Below are 21,947 nucleotides of genomic sequence, written 5' to 3'. Positions count from 1 at the left end.
TACGTTTTTTCGATTTTACGTTTTAACTGACTGTAAAAAAAAAATTAATTTTTTTTAGTGAATTTTTTAGTTAAGCGCCCTCTCCGTAGTTCAAACAATACTTACACATGATGCTGCGTCCATTGTTTACATGGCACAAACGACAGACTGAACCTGCCTTGCCTCATCATCATCATCCTCCTCCACCATCTCAATTTATGTTGCTTGAATTTAATTTATTTGAAATTAATGTTATCATTTTACAATGTTATGTGTATAATTAATCATTTAGGGGTGTTTTATAAGATACGGTAATAGAATTTACGGATGCATGGTACAGTAACAACTTACATTCATTTTCAACTTACGTTCGGCCGTTCGGAACGTAACTAAAACGTAAGTTGAGGAGCATCTGTATATATATATATACATATATATATATATTTTTTTTTGGGCAGAGGTTCCTTGAGACATGCAATTTATTTTATAGGTTACGCAAAGGTAAAAAGGTTGAGAAATGCTGCTCTAGCACTTTTGTCTCCATCTCCTTCACCTTATTTACATTAACCTTGATATAGTTTAACATCACAAACTCCCCTATCAGGAGGCGAGGACAGTGCCCCTTACAGAGGACTCTGTAGCATGGAATTTAATGAACCATACCCTTGATTGAGCTTCACCGCTGGCAGGGTTCAAACCGCCATCCTTTCAACCTTTGCCACAAGTAACGACACCCTAATCCGCTAGGCCAGCGGGTTTAGTCTTACACATACATACATATACCAATGGCTTTTTTTCCCCCTTATAAGGGAGGTAGCCAAAAAAACAAAGGCATAAAACCACTCCCACCCATTTCATCCCCATCATGCTCCACTCCCCTCCACTCTCTTCCCTTCCTCTTGTCTTGGCAGCTCCTGGTGCCAAGATTTAAGTTTACACTTACCTTGGGAAAAACTTCTTTTACAACCAGATTTGAAACTTTTGCCATAGCTTCTTTCAAGTCCCGGAAGAGGAGGTCGTTGTTCTTGTCAATGAAGCTCTTAACAGAGTAGGCAACATTTCCGGCATAGTGGCGAAGTCTGAATTCATCTGGGTTTATTTGTTTCTTGATCTTTTTGTGAATAAAAAAACAAAATAAATAAATAAATAAATAAATAAAATAAATAAATAAAAAATAATGATATACAACAGGTTCTAAATGAATTTACATTTCACATCAATGGTAAACAAATTTAATACACAATACTTGGTGTAAGAAACTAGATTTAGTAATCTATAGAACTCATGGGGGGTCCATATTTTTCAAAATGGTTCTCGACTTGTTTCAGACCACCAGTCCAATTAAAAAGAAGTCATGGACCATTTCATTTTTGAGTATGAATAAATTAAGCATACACAACAAATTTAAAAACATATGCACCAATTTCCAGTTCATTACTAAATGTAGTGGACATCTTGTGGACCATGCACAAAGTCACCATGAACCATCATTTGAGAACCATTGACCTAAAACATTTTAGGTATTTTCACATAAGCATCTGACATGATATAGGTCTTCACACTGTCAAATAACAGTTGTAATAATTCTCCAACATTTCTGTAAGACACATGCCACAGCAACTCTCTTACCTTGTGGTCCGTAGACGTTTCGTAACTGAAGTAGTGTGGATGGTGAACCAAGTGACAGTTAAGTTTACTCAAGAAAGTAAGATCGTTTGTGTCACCAGGACGCAAACATTCCTCGTCCAGCAGGGAAATGATGCCTGTAAGCAATGAAAGATTTGGTTTTATTGTAATCTTCAGTTTATGATATTACAGTGCTATGGAACATAATAGAGGGATAGAGAAAGAGTTTGAATGTGTTTGAGATGAGGTGTCTGAGAAGTATGATAGGGGTTCCTAGGCTGGATAGAGTGAGAAATGAGGAGGTGAGGAGGAGAACAGGGGTGGTAAGGGAGTTGGGAGATAGGGTGGATGAAAGAGTATTGGGATGGTTTGGACACATGGAAAGAATGAGTGAAGAAAGACTAGTAAAGAGGTAAGGGAAGGCAGATGTGGAAGGAGTGAACATGAGGGGACGACCAAGGATGAGATGGATGGATGGGGTGAAAAGGGCTTTGGGGAAGAGGGGAATGTCTGTTGAGGAAGGACGGGAGAGGACAGAAGACAGGGGTGAATGGAGATTGGTTGTATATGGATGATGCTGTGATCCATGAGGGGACATGGGTGAGGGATGGAGGGTGAGGAAGTATGTATGAAAAATAAATTGATGCAACCTGAAGTGATTTCTCCCCCATCTTCTCCATTTCTGCATGAGGGAACGCGGAGAGGGGAATCACTGATTTAACGAAGTGGCCTTGCTGTGGATGTGCTGTGTCTTGTGACACTACTTCTTACCCAGGGCAGTGGGTGAGATGCAGGGATGACCCGTCATCTAGGAGGAGCCAAGACAAGAGGGAGGGTAGAGGGTGGAGGGGAGTGGAGTGTATTGGGGATGGAATGGATGGGAGTGGATTTTATGCCTTTGTTTTTTGGCTACCTCCCATTTAAGGGGGAAAAAGCCTTTGGTATATGTATGTATATAAGAAGGGGTCACCATATAGTGAAGCAGAGGGGATAAACCATGTCCAGCTCCTGGGTCCTGATATGGGAAAACTGTGCCTCACTGCACTGCTTTTGACCCAAACAGTGTGAAGGGGATAAAATCAACCTTCAACCCTGTGGTGTTGAGATGGAAGGGGTGGTTGAATGAACTTTATTGTTGAAATTGATGCTAAGATATGTAAATACATTAATTTTGTAAGATTCTACAATCAATAGAAAGATAATAAGCCATGCTAATATAACATTAATTTCTTATACGATGACTTACTATCATTTTATTTTTTATAATTTGATTCAGCTCAGAAGGTAGACTAAGGACAAAATAAGGTCCCAATTGATCAAGGTCCTATTTTGTAAGGAGCCCACACCATAAATAAAAGGATTTCCCCTTATAGGGATGGTGGCCAAGATAAAACATACACCAACCATACACATCCGCACCTGAACCTAGTAAAATTGTTTGTCATTAAAAATGTAAAAATAAATACATACATACATACATATACCAAGGCTTTTTCCCCCTTTCAAGGGAGGTAGCCAAAAAGGGAAAGGCATAAAATCACTCCCACCCATTTCATCCCTAAATAATATTTTTTATTTATTTATTTATTTTTACGAATAAGTAAAAATAAATAAATAAATAGAAAATAAATAAATAAATAAAAAATAAATAAATAATAATGATAATCAAATAAATATATAATATGAAATAATATAATAAATGGATTAAATAAACATGACTCTGTGTTGGAGAGGTCAGTTGTTCCCAACCAGTGTCGCATCTTTCCTCACCTTTATGCTTCTCTTCAACCAGGTCACAGATGATCTTGTTATTGAAGTAGTCCACCTGCTCCCACTCGATGCCCTCTTTCCGATACTCCTCCTGCTCGCTCTTGAGGGTCAGCTCGATGAACACCTGCTGGAGCTTCTCGTTGCAGAAATTGATGCAGAACTGCTCGAACCTGAGAAGGGCGGAGGGTGTTCGGGAAGGGACACGGTCAGCTGCTATTACGGTGTTGGGAGAGGCTCGCTATGGGGTGTTGTGTCGGTACAGGACGATTATGGGCGGCTAATATGGGGGCAACTAAGGATAGCATGCCATGAGGCAAGCTAGGGAACTAACGCTACTAATAACACTGGATGAGAGGAGTAATAGTAGAAGAGGACCAAAAATGGGAGGAATACAAAGGAAATATGGACACAAAAAACAGAAAAATATCAGAAGCATTTCAGATGAACAGAAGGAAACTGGAAGTAAACAAGAAAAGGAAGAAGATTATAAACAAACAAAGGAAGTATGGACAGAATAAAAGGAGAAAAAAAAAACCAGAAGCCTTACAGATGAACAGAAGAAAAATGGAAGGAGGTAGACAAGAAATGGAGGAAGATTATAAATAAACATAGGGAAAAATGGACAAAACAAAAACAGGACAGGAAAGAATCATTTGTGAAAATAAAAACACAAGAGGAATAGAGACTTAGGAAGATCAAGAATCTCGAAGAAAATTGAAGACATTGAAAGGGCAAAATTCGGGATAGGATCTTCTGTGGTATTTCAAAGCTACAACATTCACAACAATATCAAACAAAAACAAAGCAAAACAATAAATGAGAGATTACATAAATCAATGGGGGAAACAAAGCAAAAAAGGATTTATAATACTATAGATGTAAAATAGGAGTGCAGTATAATATAACATGTATTGAAGAACAACATATCAAAAAGGAAACTTGGAGAACATGGTGATTACTTTTCTCTAGTTGTTGCAAAACAAAATAAAATAATTCAGTTGCAAGGAAGCGGTCACCCTGGCACAGGATTAAGGGTGAAAGTAAAACAGAAGAGACAAGGAAAATTGCTCAACAGGAGGAGGGTACAACAACTGAAGGAGATTGAAGGAGAGATAATATCAAGGAAGAGAAAGGTTTGGGTGTGGAGAGAAACAAAGAGTGGAGATGAGCACACAAAGAAAATCCAAAGATCAAACCAAATTCAGTACATTTATTTTCCTTCCTTACCTTAATGGCCAATTTCATTGCCCATACACGAGTATATGATATTTTTTTCTTTTAATAAATCAATTCAAATGCATAAAAAAACACACTTATTGTATCAAGGAGTTTGATCATTTAATTATGATAATGAAATTATGCATGAATTTATGTACGAGTCTGTTAATGACTCGTGAAAGTGATGCTAACCATAATGAAATTATGCATACATTTCTATTAAATTTGAATTGACACTATTGCAGGTAATACAGTATTATGATAATGAAATTATGCATAAATGTCTGAACAAGTCTGTTAATAATTCATGAAATTATGCATACATTTCTATTAAATTTGAATCAACACTATTAACAATTTCACGAAAACAATTACTGCAGGAAATACGGTATACCTTACCCATTATTGTCGAAGATTTCGAAGCCATAGATGTCGAGGATACCCAGAAGGGTCTTGCGGCCTGGCTCGCTGCTCTGTAGAGACTGGTTGATACGTCTCACCAGCCAGCTGAACACGCGCTCGTACACGGCTTTTGCCAAAGCATCACGGGCGTAGGCAGCCTGGGAAAGTAGCCGAAGAATTAATCAGTGTTGTTATGATTTAATGTCAGAAACTCCTCCCATCGGAAGGCTAGGACTGTGCCCCTTACAGAGGACTTTGTAGCATGGTATTTAATTAACCATGCCCTTGGTTCAACTTTGCCGGTGGCAGGATTCGAACCACCATCTCCTTGACCTTTGCCACAAGTAATGACGCCCTAACCTGCTCAGCCAGTGAGCTTCCCAAGTGTTATATGAACATTAACCGAAAGGCTCTTTCCTTCCTTATAAGGAGGTTGGCCAGTAAAGACATGCCCTCACCCACCATACACCCCACACCCAAATATTTTAGCTCCTTGTGGATGAGGGGCCATCCCCGACCCATGGCACACTGCCTGGGTCAGAAGCAGTGCAGCAAGACACAGCATTTTGGATGACTAAATATGGAAAGAATTTCGTAGGGATGTGTGAGAAGTAAAGAATTTTGTTGTCAATAAAAGTGTTAAAGACATAATATATAGCTCATGGGTCTAATGGTTTTTGAAAACTTTGTTCTTTGTTATTTTGGATAATTTCATTGCCCAGAAAAAATAAATAAATAAAATACGTACATACACCAACGGCTTTTTCCCCCTCACAAGGTAGCCAAAAACAAAGACATAAAATCCACTCCCACCCATTCCATCCCCACATACTCCACAAAATAAGATGAAAATTAATTAATTCAGTGATTAAATGAACACATGAATTCAACCCTATCACCATGGTAACAGGGGATTATTTGCAAATAGACAAATCTCGTATCTCACCTGATCGGGTGTGAGAGGCGACGTGACCACATCACCCCGAGCCTCAATCGTGCGATGTGTGAGTGCCTTCTCAACCTGCTTTTCTTCTCCGCCCAGCAGCTACAGACCAAAGAACCAATTTGATTAAAATTTTTACCATAAATTTGGATGTAAACCAAATAATTTTACATATTCGTTTTAATTCAATAACGCAAGACAGGAAAGCTGCATTTGCTATAAATAAACAAAGAAATAAATCTTAGTAACAAAATTTAATGCACAGTGATGTTTTTAGATATTTTACAAAACACATGACTTATAAGAAATTGTGCAAATTATCTAAAATTGTCTCAACAATTACATACTAATAATAAATAATGTCAAAGATAAAAAAGGTAATGTTATAAGTCATCATTCATTATAAGCAAGTTTTTTTCCACCATATTAATCATTAAGGAAACTTGCACTATCACAAACAACAATATATCAATAGAAACAAAATAATATGTTAATCATCATGACAATCAAGACTCCTACCATATTATAATTACCACTGAATTCAAAATTGATCAAATTTGACAATAATATATGATATACCAAAATAATATTGGTAAGGCTTCAATAGTCACAACAGATGACAAAGAAAAAAAAAAAAAAAATCAGTCACCTCACTGATATGTTGAGTCAGTTCTTTATTCACTACTTGAGCGTGGCCTTGGTCGTTCTTGGTGAAGGAGACATTCCCGAGGTGCAGAATAGCGCTAACTATGCTCCAAATGGCCTCTTCCTCTTCGGATGTGAAGTCAATAGTGCGCAGGGCCTTCTCCACCACTGTGTAGTCTTTTGCGTCATTAATGGAGTCAACTGTACAGCATTTGCCCTGGAAAAGATGGATTTTATTTATTCATATTATTCATTTATTTACTTTTTATTGACCGATTGATTTGTTTATTTTTATTGATTGATTGATTTGTTTATTTTTATTTATTGATTGATTTGTTTATTTTTATTGATTGATTGATTTGTTTATTTTATTCATTTATTTATTTATTTTATTCATTTATTTATTTATTTTATTATCATTATTATTATTTTTTTTTTTTACTTCACTTCTAACAACAGCAAATGATCATCACTAATGTCTATTGGCTCTGGAAGAAAAGGGCTTGTTACGTCTATGCATCTGTGGCAGGGGAATAAGAATACTGCCATCAAGTTCCCATGAATGTCATAAAAGGCAACAAAATGGGACCAGGGATTCCCCTTTCTATATTTTCCTCCTGCCAAGTGTTGAGCCATATTCTGAACTGGCTAACCTTCTTAAAGGGGGGAAACAAAGTAGACTTTGTTGTTGTTTGTGTTTGTTGGGAATACAGAGGATAGGGATAGGAAAATAATTTAATTCCATAATGAAACCTAGTATAAAGACAGAGAGAATATAGAGCGAGAGGGGTAGATAAAGAAAAGCAAAGAAAATAAATGTGGATGAAGAATACAATAGGAACAAGAGAAAATAGGCAGACGGGGCAAAGAGAAAATCAAGGTTAGCAGGACAATTAGACAAATTTATGAAACAAGTCAAGACTCCTAGGAACCAGAAAAAAGAGGCAAGGAGGAGGAGGAGGAGGGAGAGGTGAAGGAATAAAGAGAAAGTGAGATCGAGTCAAGATATGGAAAAATAGAATGGAAGAGAGGTGTAGGAAGAGGAATTGAGGGAAAAGAGAAAAAATAATAGAGCCTAAAACAGAGAACGTAAAATAAAGAAATTTTGAGAGAGTGAGCGTGCGTGTGTATGTGTGACACCAGATCATCTAGGCAACCTTTGGACTTCCACGAAATGAAGTTGTAATGCCATGGCCTCTCTGCACTCTCATGGGCCTTCATGCTGTGCAGCCTGCCTGTGCTCTAATTGCCACACTATTCTCGTCCCCGTTTGTACTCTCGCTTTCCTTCGCCACCATGTTTGTTATTGATCCTGGGAAGGCAGCATTTGCGATAAACACAAAGATATATGTACCTATGTATCAAGTTTTTTTCCTCTTTTACAAGAATGGTCGCCAAGTCAAAGGCACGTACCCACTATACAGTGGACAAATTAGTGAATATATATAAATACGTATACAATAATTAAATAAATAAAACAAGTTGATGTAACAATCTTCAAAATCAGATTTATTATCATCTCGATTAATTCCCTTTGGTTTTATCCAGCTAAATAGCAGGTGCGTTGTGGTGGAATGGTTGAGTATATACACTATCCGACCATTGCATCTCCGATGCGCATCACTAACCCTCTCAGTGAGTCATCAATCCTGAGGCACCAACCTTCGGAAATTTATCAACTTAGGAAAAAAATAATAAAATAAAACAAAATAATAATCCTCCACCAACCTTCGGAAATTTATCAACTAAGAGAAAAATATATATAATAATATTAATTATAATAATAATGATTAATTATTCAATTATCTTGAGATCTATCCTCCCTGATTGGTGAATGCGGAGAGTACGGATCCACCAATCACAAGCTTTCTTTTTCCCAGCCCAGTTTTGAAAATAATAATAATACCGATAATAATAATAAAAATTAAAACTATCAATAAATACTTGAATTATAATGGAAGTGACATAAAATAACAAGGAGGAAAATCAAAATATATACAATTATTTATGCAGTAAATATGACCGGCTATGCACGACGCCCCTAAGGCCCACCGTCACGTAACATTATGATCCACTTTCAACTTCGATGATCTCTCCTCTTTGACACCTGGCTTCCTCCTCCTCCTTCTCCTCCTCCTCGGCCTCCTCCTCTTCAGTTTCTCCTAGTGACATATGGTCGTCGATACCTCCAAGGCATCACTGCAGTGAATTTGGCACACTTTAACTATTTTCTCCTGGTTAGCGCCTGGCAGACTTAATTAGGTTAATCCCTAGTTAGTAGTGTTCTCTCTCACGCACACACAATTAATATACATATATACATACATATATATATATATATATATATATATATATATATACATATATATATATATATATATATATATATATATATATATATATATATGGGGGGGGGGCAAAATAAACTAGTCTAAAGGAGAATTTGTGAAACGGAGACAGAGACGGGACCCCATGAACATAGTAATAATCTTATATATTACAGTTAGATAAAACGCGGGACACAGGACTCCACGAATGTAGGTCTTGTATACAGCGATTAGGTGGACATACACAAACACACACACACACACACGTCGACCGGACCACATACGGCCTCCGGGCTCTCGTTCGGGAGATTGAAAAACAACTGTCGATCACGCGCCCAGCACGTGGTCCCACCTGCTTCAGGTAGAAATAGGCGTTGGGGTCCCTTTCGAGGCGGAGTCGCTCGAGGCGCTCGTCGGAGGCCCCCGCCAGCAGCTGGTAGAAGATGTGGAAGTTCCTCTCGCCCTGTTCCTGGTGCACGACCCGGGACTTCTCGAGAAGGTAGTTCAGGATGTGACCGCCGACGGGATCGCCCTGGCGTGGGAAAAAGACGAAAAAAGAATTGAATTTATAAGAAAATAATAATAAATAAATGAAATAAATAGATAAGAATATATATATATATATATATATATATGTGTGTGTGTGTGTATACCTTGGCAGTACCACATTTCAATTTCTGCATGTCGGCCTTTGATGGCTTAGAATTAAAGTGCATTGTGGTTAATATATATATATATATATATATATGTGTGTGTGTGTGTGTTATAAATGCTTGAGAATTTTTTATTGTGTTACAAGTATTTGAGGAAAAATAGGTTGCGTTATGAATATTTGAGAAAAAATATTGTTATAAATATTTTAGAAAAATATTCTATTGTGTTTTGAATATTTGAGACACATATTTTACTGTTATAAATATTTGAGAAAAAAGCAGGTTATTGTGTTATAAGTATTTTAGGAATAAATATTTTGAAAAATAGGCTATTGTGTTATAAATATTTGAGATTTTTTAATTATTTTAAAAAATTGTGGAAAAATATTTGATTGTGTCATAGATATTTGAGGGGAAAATTGTTGTTATATTTGATATATCTGTGTTTTGTCCTGGCTGATGTCGTCAGGCGATTTTATTCAACAAAGTGGGGAGGAGGCAGTAGGAGAAAATTTATACAAGAAATAATGAATTTAGTACACATCATATGAATATACTTAAGGCCATTTTCCCCTAACAGAGGGGGTAGCCGAACGGAAACAACCATTCACAAAAAAATAAATAAAATAATAATAATGTTGACAATAATAATAATAATAATAATAATATCAATAATAATAATTAGAAAATAGAAGAAATAATTCATTTAGTACATAACATATGAATATACGACAGGCCATTTTCCCCTTATAGAGGGGGTAGCCGAATAAAAACAGCCATTCACCAAAATGATAATAATAATGATGATGATGATGATGACAATAGTAATAATAATAATTAGTCTGCGCACTCGTAAATGTCATCAAGGCTGACACTGAATGGACTTACGCCATCTTTGTCACCTTTGCCCTTAGTACGGGATAGTCTCCTACCACGTGACTAGTACAATTTTTTCCGTATTATAGGATATATATATATATATATCGTACATTTACAATATTTTCATTCATTTTTCATTATACGTTTGGAAATATATCTGTGTGTGCGTGTATGTTTATGTGTGTGTGTATGTGTGTGTGTGTGTGTGTATGTATTTACCTAGTATCTTACGGGAAGGGGAGCTATGTTCGTGAGTGTCCCGTCTTTGTATCTCGCAGTATCTAATTTGCTTTTAAATTCGTGTATGGTTTTTTTTTGCACACACTATTGTTTTGTCCAGTTTGTTCCAGATGTGTGTGTGTATTTACCTAGTTGTATTTACCTAGTTGTATTTTACGGGAAGGGGAGCTATGCTCGTGGGGTCCCGTCTTCATATCTCATTTTATCTAAACTATTTTTAAATTCATGTATTGTTTTTGCACACACCACTTTCTCATCTAACTTGTTCCAACTGTCTATTGCTCTGTGAGGAAAGCTGTTCTTTTTCAAATCTCTTCTATAGTTGTCTTTTTTTTTTATTTTCTTTCCGTGTCCTCTTGTATTTCTGTCATCCCATTTTATCAGATTCTCTCTATCAGTAATTTCTATGCCTTTCATGATTCTGTAAATAGCTATCAAATCTCCTCTCTCTCTTCTTTTCTCTAGTGTCTGTAGTTTAAGTTTTTGTAGTCTCTCTTCATATGATAGTTTTGAGAGTGTTGGTGCCAGTTTAGTAATTGCTCTTTGTATTCTTTCAAGTTTTTTTATACATTTTTTTGTACTTGGTGACCATATCGTTGCTGCATATTCCAATCTTGGTCTTATCAGGGTGACTAGGATTTTCCTCACCATTTCTTCATCCAGGTATGTAAATGCCACTTTGATTGTTCTTATTAAATTATAAGTTTCTCCAAAAATCTTATTTATATGTTTCTCAGGTGACATATTATTCATAACAATGACTCCCAGGTCCCTCTCATTTTCTACTCTTTTTATTCCTTCTTCTCCCAAATTATATGATCCTGTTATTCTGTTTTTGCTTTTTCCAAATTCCATTATACTACACTTTTTTGTATTGAACTCCATCTCCCACTTCCTACTCCATTCTTGTACTTTATTTAGATCTCTCTGTAGTGATTCACAATCTTCTTCAGTTTTCACTCTTTTCAGTAATTTTGCATCATCTGCAAAGAAGCTCATATAGCTTTCAATTCCTTCATCCATATCATTAATATATATAGCAAACATTATTGGGGCCAGAACTGTTCCCTGCGGGACACCGCTTATTACTTCATTCCATTTTGAGTGCTGATCTCTTATCACTACTCGCATTTTTCTTTCTTGCAAAAAGTCTTCCATCCAAATTAGCAAATTACCTTGTATTCCTCCTTCATATTCTAATTTCTTAAGCAACTTCTTATGTGGTACTTTGTCAAAAGCTTTTTTTAGGTCTAGAAATGCACAATCAGCCCATCCATCTCTTTCTTGTATTATATCTATTAGCCTTGAATAGAAACATATTAAATTGGTGACGCATGATCGTCCTTGTCTGAATCCAAATTGCCTTGGATTTAGTACGTTGTTTTTTTCCAAGTATTTTACCCATCTACTTTTGATAATTCTTTCACATATTTTTGCTATTGTACTTGTTAGAGAGACTGGTCTATAGTTGGTAGGTTCTTCTTTATTTCCTCCTTTATATATAGGTACTATATTTGCTTTTTTCCAATCTTCTGGAACTTTTCCTTCTTTTAAGGAACTGCTTATTATGCTATGTATTTTGTCTGCCAGTTCATTCCTACATTCTTTCAGAATCCAGTTTGCTATTTCATCTGGCCCATCAAAATTACCCAAGTGTGTCAATATTTCATTCTTCGTTACTTCTATTTCTTCCATAGGGGGGACTTTTTCCTTCCACTCAATCTCTTCAGGTTGTATATTTTCCCTTGTAAACACTGATTTAAAATGTTTGTTCATAATTTCTGCCATTTCCATTTCCTCAGTGTATTCAACTCCCCCTTGTCTTAATTTCTCCAAGTCTTGTTTGTTTTTCAGTTTATTGTTTACAAATCTGTAGAATAGTTTTGGTTGATCTTTACACTTTTCTATAACATCTTTTTCATATTTTCTTTTTTCCTCTCTGCACTTTTGTACATATTCATTTCTATAACCAGTATATATTTTCCATTTTTCAGGTCTTCTGTCTTTTTTCCATCCGGTCCAGGCTTTGTCTCTTTTGTCTTTTAACTCCCTACAACTTTTGTTGTACCAGCATTTTACATATTCTTTTTCTTGTTTTTGTCTTGGGACATACTTTTCCACTCCTTCTTTGTAAATTTTTGTCAAAATATTCCATTTCTCTTCCACTGATGTTTCTTCTTTGTATATTTCTTCCCAGTTTTCTTGTTGGAAGAATTCTCTTATTTTATCAAAGTTTGTTTTTTCATACATCATTCTTCCTTTTCTATATTGTTCATTTCTTTTCATATATTTTTCTTCATTAAGTTCCAGTTCAATCAATATGTGGTCACTTTTACCTATTGGTGTTTTATATTCAATCTTGTCCACTATTCTAGGTTCAGATGTAATTATTAAGTCTAGCCTCGATGGTTCTTCTTCATTTCTATACCTAGTGTTCTCTTGTATCCATTGTGTCATTGAATGGTCAGTAATCATCTCAAGTAGAGCATTTCCCCATGAGTCATCACCACTCTTTACTGTCATTTCTTCCCAGCAGATTTCTTTGCAATTAAAGTCGCCCATCATAACTATTCTTCCTCCGTCTTCCATTATTTTAGTTAATGCTATCTTTGTGTCCTCTAACATACTTTTATGTTCATTCTCCTCCCATGAGGCTGTTTTCGGAGGCACATAGTTGATCACAAATTTTCTGCTCTTCTTATCTCGGTCTTCCACTTCTATCATAATCATCTCTACTGTATTCTTTCCATATATGACACCTTTCACGTTTATATCCTTCTTTGTCAGGAACATAACTCCACCCCCTTGTTTTTTCTCTCTGTTTCTAATCCAATAATTGTATGTATCATGTCCTACACTGTTGGGTGGTAGTGGGCCTTTTAATTTTGTTTCTACAATTCCCATTATGTCCGGTTCTTTTTCTTTCAAATAATCATTCAGTTCATTCAATCCTGTTATCAATCCATCTATATTTGTGTAAGACACTCTTAGTTTTCTGCCACTTCCATTGTGTTCTCTGTTTCCCTTATGTTTTTCTTTAGTATGTCGAACTGCTTTATTTTCATGTTCACTACTCTCCAATAGAATCTCTCTTTCTCTGACTCCGTTCTTTCCTCGTTTTTTGCCTTAGCTTCAATTCTTTTCTGCTTTTCTGCCTCTCTTTCCTCCTTATTCATTTCTCTTTTTATCCATACCTTTTTATATTGATCATTTGTTGCTAGTTTCCCTGTCTTGGATAGAATTTTCTCTGCCGTTGTTTGTGACCTGAATTTAATCTTAATTGGTCTGGTCTTATCTGTACTATATTTTCCGAGTCTGAATTTTTCCTCAATTTCCTTTATAATTTCTGGTTCATCTTCCTGGACTAATTTTAATAAACTGCTTACCCTTTCATTTTCCTCCTTGATTCTTGCGGTTCTATCTGGGTTATGTTTCTCTTCCATTCCTAATATAATTATACATTTCTTTTTGTCAGCTAATTCTCTTACTATATTCTCCTTCTGTCTCATCACTTTAATAACTGAGTCTTCATTATGTTCTTTCAATTGCTGTTTGACTATGTCAGTGAATGAAACCTTATTCCCTTCTTGAGTTATTCTCCAATTTTTAGCTTCTGTAGCTATTTTCTCACTGTTTTCATTACTATTCTTCTTCAATTTCTCATTCTCCTCCTTTACATTTCCTAACTGTCTTTTTAGGTCCTCTACTTCTTCAGTTAAGTTTCTGTTAGCCTTTTCCAGTTCTTCCAATCTTTCAATTCTTTGTAGAATGGAGCCTACATTACCTAACTTACGTTCCAAGTCCTCGATCACCTTATCAACTCTCTCCTCTAGTCTTATCAGTCTGGGGGGGGTTGTGTCCCCCCCACCCTCTTTAAATCCCTGGAACATATTCTCGTCACTTTCTACTGTATTTCTCCTCTCTATACTTCTAATCTTTACATTTTTATTTGCCATTTCGTCATCCGGTGGTCGTTTCATGTTGACCTTCCGCCCTTCTGCCTGGGCCAAGTCCTCCACATCCTCATTATCTTCCATTTCCCCAGTAATCCCTCCCCCTCTCCTCTTTCCTTACTTTCCCACTACCTCACGAGCAATTCCCCCCCCCTGCAAATACAAAAAGGCACTTCTCTTTGCGTTGGTATCCTCAATCTGCACTTTTCTTCAGAGCGTTCGTCAAGCCGTCCGTTCGTTGAAAGTGTGTGTGTGTGTGTGTGTGTGTGTGTGTGTGTGTGTGTGTGTGTGTGTATGGATGTTTATGTATGCGTGTTTGTGTGATCCACCATGGTCTTGGATCACGTGTTGGACTTGTGACTCTATAGTGTGTGTGTATGTACATGTGTGTGTTTGTGTTTATGTTTACGTATGTATATGTGTTTGTGTAATCCACCATGGTCTTGGATCACGTGTTGGACTTGTGACTGTGTATGCGAGTATGTGTGTACGTATGTGTGTGTGTGTGTGTGTGTGTGTGTGTGTGTACGTGTGTGTGTGTGTACGCGCGCGTGTGTGTGTGTACGTGCGCTTCTTGCGCAGACATGATGATCTTTGAATTACGATGTTCAATTGCCCTGCCAAGGACAAAATGGTCGAGTTTTTCTTCTCCGCTCAGTACAGTGGCAAACTCGGACGCGCGAATCGTCGTCTTAACCCAAATATAACAATAACGTAACACACACACACATACACACACACACACACACACATATATATACATATATATATATATATTATATATATATATATATACATATATATATATGTATATGTATACATGTATTAATCACAAAGAACCCACAGTCGGAATAAAAGGAAACTTAGAAGAAAGTATAACTTCTATATTTCGGCTATTTATTATATATAGCTATTAGCCGAAATATAGAAATTATATTTTCTCCCAAGTTTCCTTTTATTCCGACTGTGGGTTCTTCGAGATTATAATATATATATATTTCATTGAAAGGGATGGCTAATTGTGCATTTATTATTTTCTTAAATGTATTTTCCATGTGTCTTACTATGAACTTGCGTTAAATACATACAAGAAAATAATAGATTCACAATTAGCTATCACTTTCAATGAATATATATATATATATATATATATTATATATATATATATCTATATTTATATATATATATATATATATATATTGATAAGTATTTTAGACACGTCTTTCTGGCACGCCAGAAAAACGACCCTTCCCAAGTGTCCGAAAAGGTAATTAGATTTAGTACATAAACTTCAATTGCAGTTCTACATACACTCTCTGAAGAAGTTCTACGCGAACGAAACGTTAGAGTGTTTAAGGTTCCGAGCCTTCCCCTGTGTTTATGTTCTCCATCATCCAAATAATATATATATATATACATATATATATATATATATATATATATATATATATATATAGAGAGAGAGAGAGAGAGAGAGAGAGAGAGAGAAATATTCATCGCATTTAACAACACAAACACCTGGGCGAAGTGACGAGTTATTATAACATAAATTTATTTTAGGGATCAACGATGTAATATAATTTATTATATGAGAGTACGTAGAGATCAAGTGTTACAATAAGCGGTTTTACGGATCACTGATCTTACGAGTCATTCATTAAATTAATAAAGTCTTCCCTTTACAACAGTTTGACGAGAATGAAAGTGAAAATTGAAATTAATATTGGTTATGATTCGGCATTATAGATATTGAAGTAATTGTGTGTGTGTGTGTGCGTGTTATATATATATATATATATATATATATTAAAGAAATAATTTTCACGTCAACGTGTGTATTTTTTATTCATGTCACCATTTTACTTTATTCATCCATCCATTTGTTTTATCTATATATATATATATATATTATATATATATATATATATATATATATATATATATATATATATATATATATTGCACTAGCTTGTGTATCTTTGTTTTCTATATTATGTATTTATGAATATCAATTGTTGTTTAAATACTTTTTTAAGTATTCCTTTGACCTATTTAGTCTTATATTTGTTGTATTCATGTATGTATGTATTCATTGATATATATCATTTTATTTATTTGTTCATTTTCGTTTTCTATCGTGTGTATTTGTATAATTGTTTATTATTGTTATTACTATCATTATTATTATTATATCATAATGATCATTATTATCATTATTATTATTATGAAATTGTTTATTATAATTTTATAATTGTTTTTATTATCATTATTTACTTTATTTCATTTTATTTTATTTGTTTATTATTATTATTATTATTATTATTTTTTATCAATCGCGCAGCATCCCAATGAGACGGGGAGGCGCCTGGAACAGCCGCAGCACTGTTGTCGCTGCTCCTCCGAGCGAGCGACCTCCCGCCAATGCCACAGCCTTCAGAGTCCACGGAAAGGTGAGATCGCCGCCGGGCATCCTCCGATATATCCGGACTCGAACCGGGATTTGGGGTCCGGATTAAGCCTCGGGGAGCCCGGATCGATTCCGGCCCGGACTCTTCAAATGTGAAGGTCAGGCGAACGGGTGGCAAGGTTAAGCATTGGGAGGAGAGAGAGAGAGAGAGGGTGGGTGGGAGGATAGAGAGGAAAAGAAAAAGGAAGGGGAGAGAGAGAGAGAGAAGAGAGAGAGAGAGAAGAGAGAGAGAGAGAGAGAGAGAGAGAGAGAGAGAGAGAGAGAGAGAGAGAGAGAGAGAGAGAGGGACAGAGAGAGAGAGAGGGGGGAAGGGAATGGGAGGATAGAGAGTAAGAATGGGAAGTGAGAAGAGAGAGAAAGAAAGAGAGAGAAGTGGGAGGGAATAGGAGGATAGGAAGAATGGGAAGAGAGGAAAAGAAAAAAGAAGGGTAGGTATAAGGAAGGGGGAGAGAGAGAGGGGGGGAGGGAATACGAGGATAGAGAGGAAGAATGTGAAGAGAGAAAAAGGATGAGTAGGTATAAGGAAGGAGAGAGAGAGAGAGAGAGAGAGAGAGAGAGAGAGAGGGGGGGGGAAGGGAGAGAGAGAGAGAAGGGAGGAAGAATGGGAAGAGAGGAAAAGAAAAAGGATGTGTAGGTATAAGGAGGGAGAGAGAGAAAGAGAGAGAGAGAGAGAAGGAGAGAGGTGAGGAGAGATAAATAAATAAACTGAATAAAATAAAATTACACTTATATAAAAACAAATAAACTAAATTAAATTAATCCATACGAAGTTAAATTAAATAAAAATTAATTAAAAGAAGGCGAGGAAGACGTTATACACTAGGGGGGGGGAGGGAAGGATGGGACTGGGGATCCCCCCCTCCCCCGTCCGGGACCTAATCACGGGTGCAGCGGATTTACGCTAGATGAGCGGAAACTGCTGGCTCGTGCTCCAGTGAGCAGGCAACCCACAAAACTCCAGATAGCGTGGAATATTACAGAATTTATATCAAGAATACGTGCAATGACCCCGAGGAGGATATATATATATATATATATATATATATATATATATATATATATATAGAGAGAGAGAGAGAGAGAGAGAGAGAGAGAGAGAGAGAGAGAAAGAGGCAATGGGGGCCTATGTGTGATCGAATACATCACCCATGCCCTGTGTGCACGGACAGCCAGAGACGGCAAATGGCAGTCACCGGGGACTATTGGGGGATCGAACTTCGGACTTGAGACGAGACCGAAACCAACGCGCCACAGTGGGGGGGGGGGGTTCTCTCCGGATACCATGACTGAGCACATCAGGGCCGCTTGTTTGTTAAGTGGTTGTTTGAAGTCCTGTGTGACGTCACGCGACGCGTCAAGACTTGTGACGTCACGTGACGCGTCATATGTGACGTCACGCGACGCGTCACGACGTGTGACGTCACGTGACACGTCACGACGTGAATCTAATAATTTCAAAGGGAGGTGAATAAAATCGCCTGGCGACAGAGAGTTTCACCAGGAGAGAGAGAGAGAGAGAGAGGAGAGATAGGCAGACAGAGGTAGACAGACAGAGATAAAGAGGGAAAGACAGACAGATATAGAGGAAGACGGAGATAGAGAGAGGCAGACAGACACAGTGGGAGAGACAGGCAGACATATATATATATATATATATATATATATATATATATATATATGTATATATATAGAAATATATATATATATATATATATATATATATATATATATATATATATATATATATATAGATATATACACACACACACACAGATAGAGGGGGAAAGACAGTCAGTGAGAGAGCGAGGAGACAGGCTGACATAAATAGAAATAGAGATAGAGACAGACAGACAGACAGATCAACGTGACATTGACCTCCCTCCTCTCCCTCCCCCCCACTCCCTCACGACCTTGCATCTATTTTTTATTTTCTTTGATCGCTCCGCTGAGCAAAGATAGAACGACGTCAATCTCACGCAGAAGGTTGAGGATTCTCTCTTCAACCTCAATTCCTCAACTTTTTCCTTTTTTGCCTCAATGTTGAGAACGCTTCCGTAGACTAAATTTATACATAAAACTGCCGTCAGGCGATTTTATTCATCCAGGAAGTGAGTTTTGTCAAAATATTTAAGAAAAATATTAAGTCATAGAATTACCCAACGTAATTTGTTTATATTAAATCATTTTTTCGATTAATTAAATTTGAATATTATTCTTTTAATTATTATATTTTTTTCAGGATTTAATTAGATTGAAGGGAATCTTAGATAAGGTATTAAATAGATAAACTAGAAAAAACATAATCTAGAAATGGTGCTAATGTGAGTTGGTATAAGTTTGTTAGGTTAAGAATCAAGGTTAAGGGGGAAAGGGGAGATGAGGGGGGTTAGCCCCCCCACACTAACCCCCCGCCCCCTGTTGCTCCCAGGTTGAGAAATACACACACACACGACCTATATGCACAAAACGGTGAACTTTCGCTTCGCCCCTACGGCCCAGAGGCGCGAAGGCGATTTTTTTTTTTTTTTTTTTGTGCTGAATTTCTTCTGTCACCTTCCTTCAAACGTATGCCACCCCTACGGACCAGATCCACTCAGACGAATACTTATTTATTTTTCATTATTATTATTATCATTTTAATTGCTGCCTTTCTTCTGTCACTTTCCTTCAAGCGTATGCCACCCCCGCGGACCAGACTCACGGGTGAAGATTTTTTTTTTTTTTTTTTTAATCTGCTGCCTTTCTTCTGTCACTTTCCTTCAAACGTATGCCACCCCTACGGACCAGATCCACTCAGACGAATAATTATTTATTTTTCATTATTATTATTATTATTATTTTAATATCTGCTGCCTTTCTTCTGTCACTTTCCTTCAAGCGCATGCCACCCCCACGGACCAGAGCCACGTGTGAAGAAATACTGACCCACATTTCCTCGTGTGTTATCCTTCCTTTCCAGCATGTGCCCTCAATCTCTCCCCCACCACGTCTCTGACTCAGAGCCATATGGTCCCCTGATACCTGCGACGCGCTAGATTTCCATTATTCAGTCGAATTTATTGTATGAATTAAGTCGTGGTCTACTTAATGTATTATACAGCTGTACTTGAGGGGTGCCAACTGACGTTAGATAGAATAAAATGAGTAAAGTGTGCCATTATATTTAATGGGTATTTGTACATATAGTATAGTGCTGAAGAAGAGAGAGGGAGAGAGAAAGAGAGTGAGAGAGAGAGTGAGAGCGACGTTGCCACATAACCCAAAATGCGACTATGCCACATCTTGTAACATGACCGGATTAAAAAAGAAAAGAAAAAAAAAGCGTGTTTACTGTTGCATGGCGCCGTACACGCGCCGGTAATTAGTGCAGTTAGCGTCGTGTAAACACACTCAGGGGTACCGAGTTTGCATCCTTGAGGAGGTTGATTCTGTTGTAATGGCAAGACACGACTCAAGGAAAGATTTAAACGCTGACTAATTATTTTTCCTTCTCACTCTCACTCTCTCTCTTTATCTCTATGTGTCTCACTTTATCTCCTCCCCTCTCTCTTTCTCTCTATCTGTCTCACTTTATCTCCTCCCCTCTCTCTTTCTCTCTCTCTACCCTACCCACTCACTCTTACTTTCTCTTCTCCCCTCTCTTTCTCTATCCCCACCCACTCTCTTTCTCTCCCCATTCTCTCTCCCAGTCTCACTTTATCTCCTCCCCTCTCTCTTTCTCTTCTCCCACCCACTCACTCTCTCTCTTTATCTCTCTATCTGTCTCACTTAATCTCCTCCCCTTTTTCTCTTTCTCTACCCCACCCAGTCTCTCTTACTTTCTCTTTTCCTCTCTCTTTACCCCCACCCACTCTCTCTCTGTCTCCCTTTTTCTCCCCCCTCTCTTTCTCTAACCTACTCTCTTACTTTCCCTTCCCTCTCTTCCTCTTTCTCTACCCCCACCCATTCTCTCTTTATCTCTGTCTCACTTTATCTCCTTCCCTCACTCTTTCTCTTTTTCTACTACACCCACTCTATCTTACTTTCTCTTCACCCCTCTCTCTCTACCCTCACCCACTCTCTCTCCCCTTCCCTCTCTCTGTCTCACTTTATCTCCTCCCCTCTCTCTTTCTCTACCCCCCTCTCTCTCTCTCTCTCTCTCAAAATCTGCAACCCTTGGAAAGGACTGCTAAAGGACGTGGTAAACAGTTCCTCAATTGATGAGTTCAAAAGACGGTTGGACAAGGCGACTCACACATTGTTAAGCACTAGTGTGATTCCCCGGTTCCTTCCCGGTATGGGTTTTAAAACCTCTCTGAGATACTCAGATTCCTTGTAATTCTTCTCTCTCTCTCTCTCTCTCTCTCTCTCTCTCTTCGGGGAAGGTTAAATCCTCTCTTGCGGCTTGGGGGGAAAACCTTGTTCGTCATGTTTAATATTGAAAGTGGAATTTGAGATCACTCCCCCCCCACCCTCACCCCCTTCCCCCCCGCATGAAGCAATACTTGACTGAGCGGTCATTTACGGGCCTTTTGCCTGAATGGGTCCTCATCACTGTCTTGGGATCACGTGCTGGAATCGTGATCGACATCTGTTACCCTCCCGGAAGAGAGCTCAGAGCTCATATATGGCTCGATCTATGGTTAATACTCTCTGTATGTATGTGCGTGTGTGTATGTGTGTACGTGTGTGTATGTGTGTGCGTGTGTGTGTTGGGATACTGTCTAATTGTACGTGATATGAGCTTTACTTAGGGGGGTCTCATCTGTGTGTTTATGTGAGTGTACGCATGTGTGTGTGTGTATTTGTGTACATGTGTGTGTGTGTGTGTGTGTGTGTGTGTGTGTGTGTGTGTGTGTGTGTGTG

The 21,947-nt window shown here is 37.4% G+C and overlaps 1 protein-coding gene across 7 annotated transcripts in view; it reads right to left on the bottom strand.

The window, feature by feature from the left end:
* Myo61F (unconventional myosin 61F) overlaps positions 1–21,947 on the bottom strand; it is a 201,243-nt gene that overhangs the window by 19,673 nt on the left and 159,623 nt on the right. For all 7 annotated transcript variants that reach the window (XM_076198623.1, XM_076198620.1, XM_076198621.1 and 4 more), the window contains 7 exons: positions 9,263–9,442; positions 6,588–6,800; positions 5,942–6,040; positions 4,993–5,153; positions 3,376–3,545; positions 1,609–1,742; positions 923–1,090 (listed from right to left, as the gene is read on the bottom strand). In XM_076198623.1, coding sequence (XP_076054738.1) covers positions 923–1,090; positions 1,609–1,742; positions 3,376–3,545; positions 4,993–5,153; positions 5,942–6,040; positions 6,588–6,800; positions 9,263–9,442 — 1,125 coding nt within the window. The remainder of the gene's footprint in view (positions 1–922; positions 1,091–1,608; positions 1,743–3,375; positions 3,546–4,992; positions 5,154–5,941; positions 6,041–6,587; positions 6,801–9,262; positions 9,443–21,947) is intronic.

This window comes from Oratosquilla oratoria, chromosome 15 (genome assembly GCF_046742065.1).
Source record: "Oratosquilla oratoria isolate Oo_2021 chromosome 15, ASM4674206v1, whole genome shotgun sequence".
NCBI lineage: Eukaryota > Metazoa > Arthropoda > Malacostraca > Stomatopoda > Squillidae > Oratosquilla > Oratosquilla oratoria.
The sequence above is the reverse complement of the archived record's forward strand: the minus strand, read 5'-3'. Positions and strand labels throughout refer to the sequence as shown.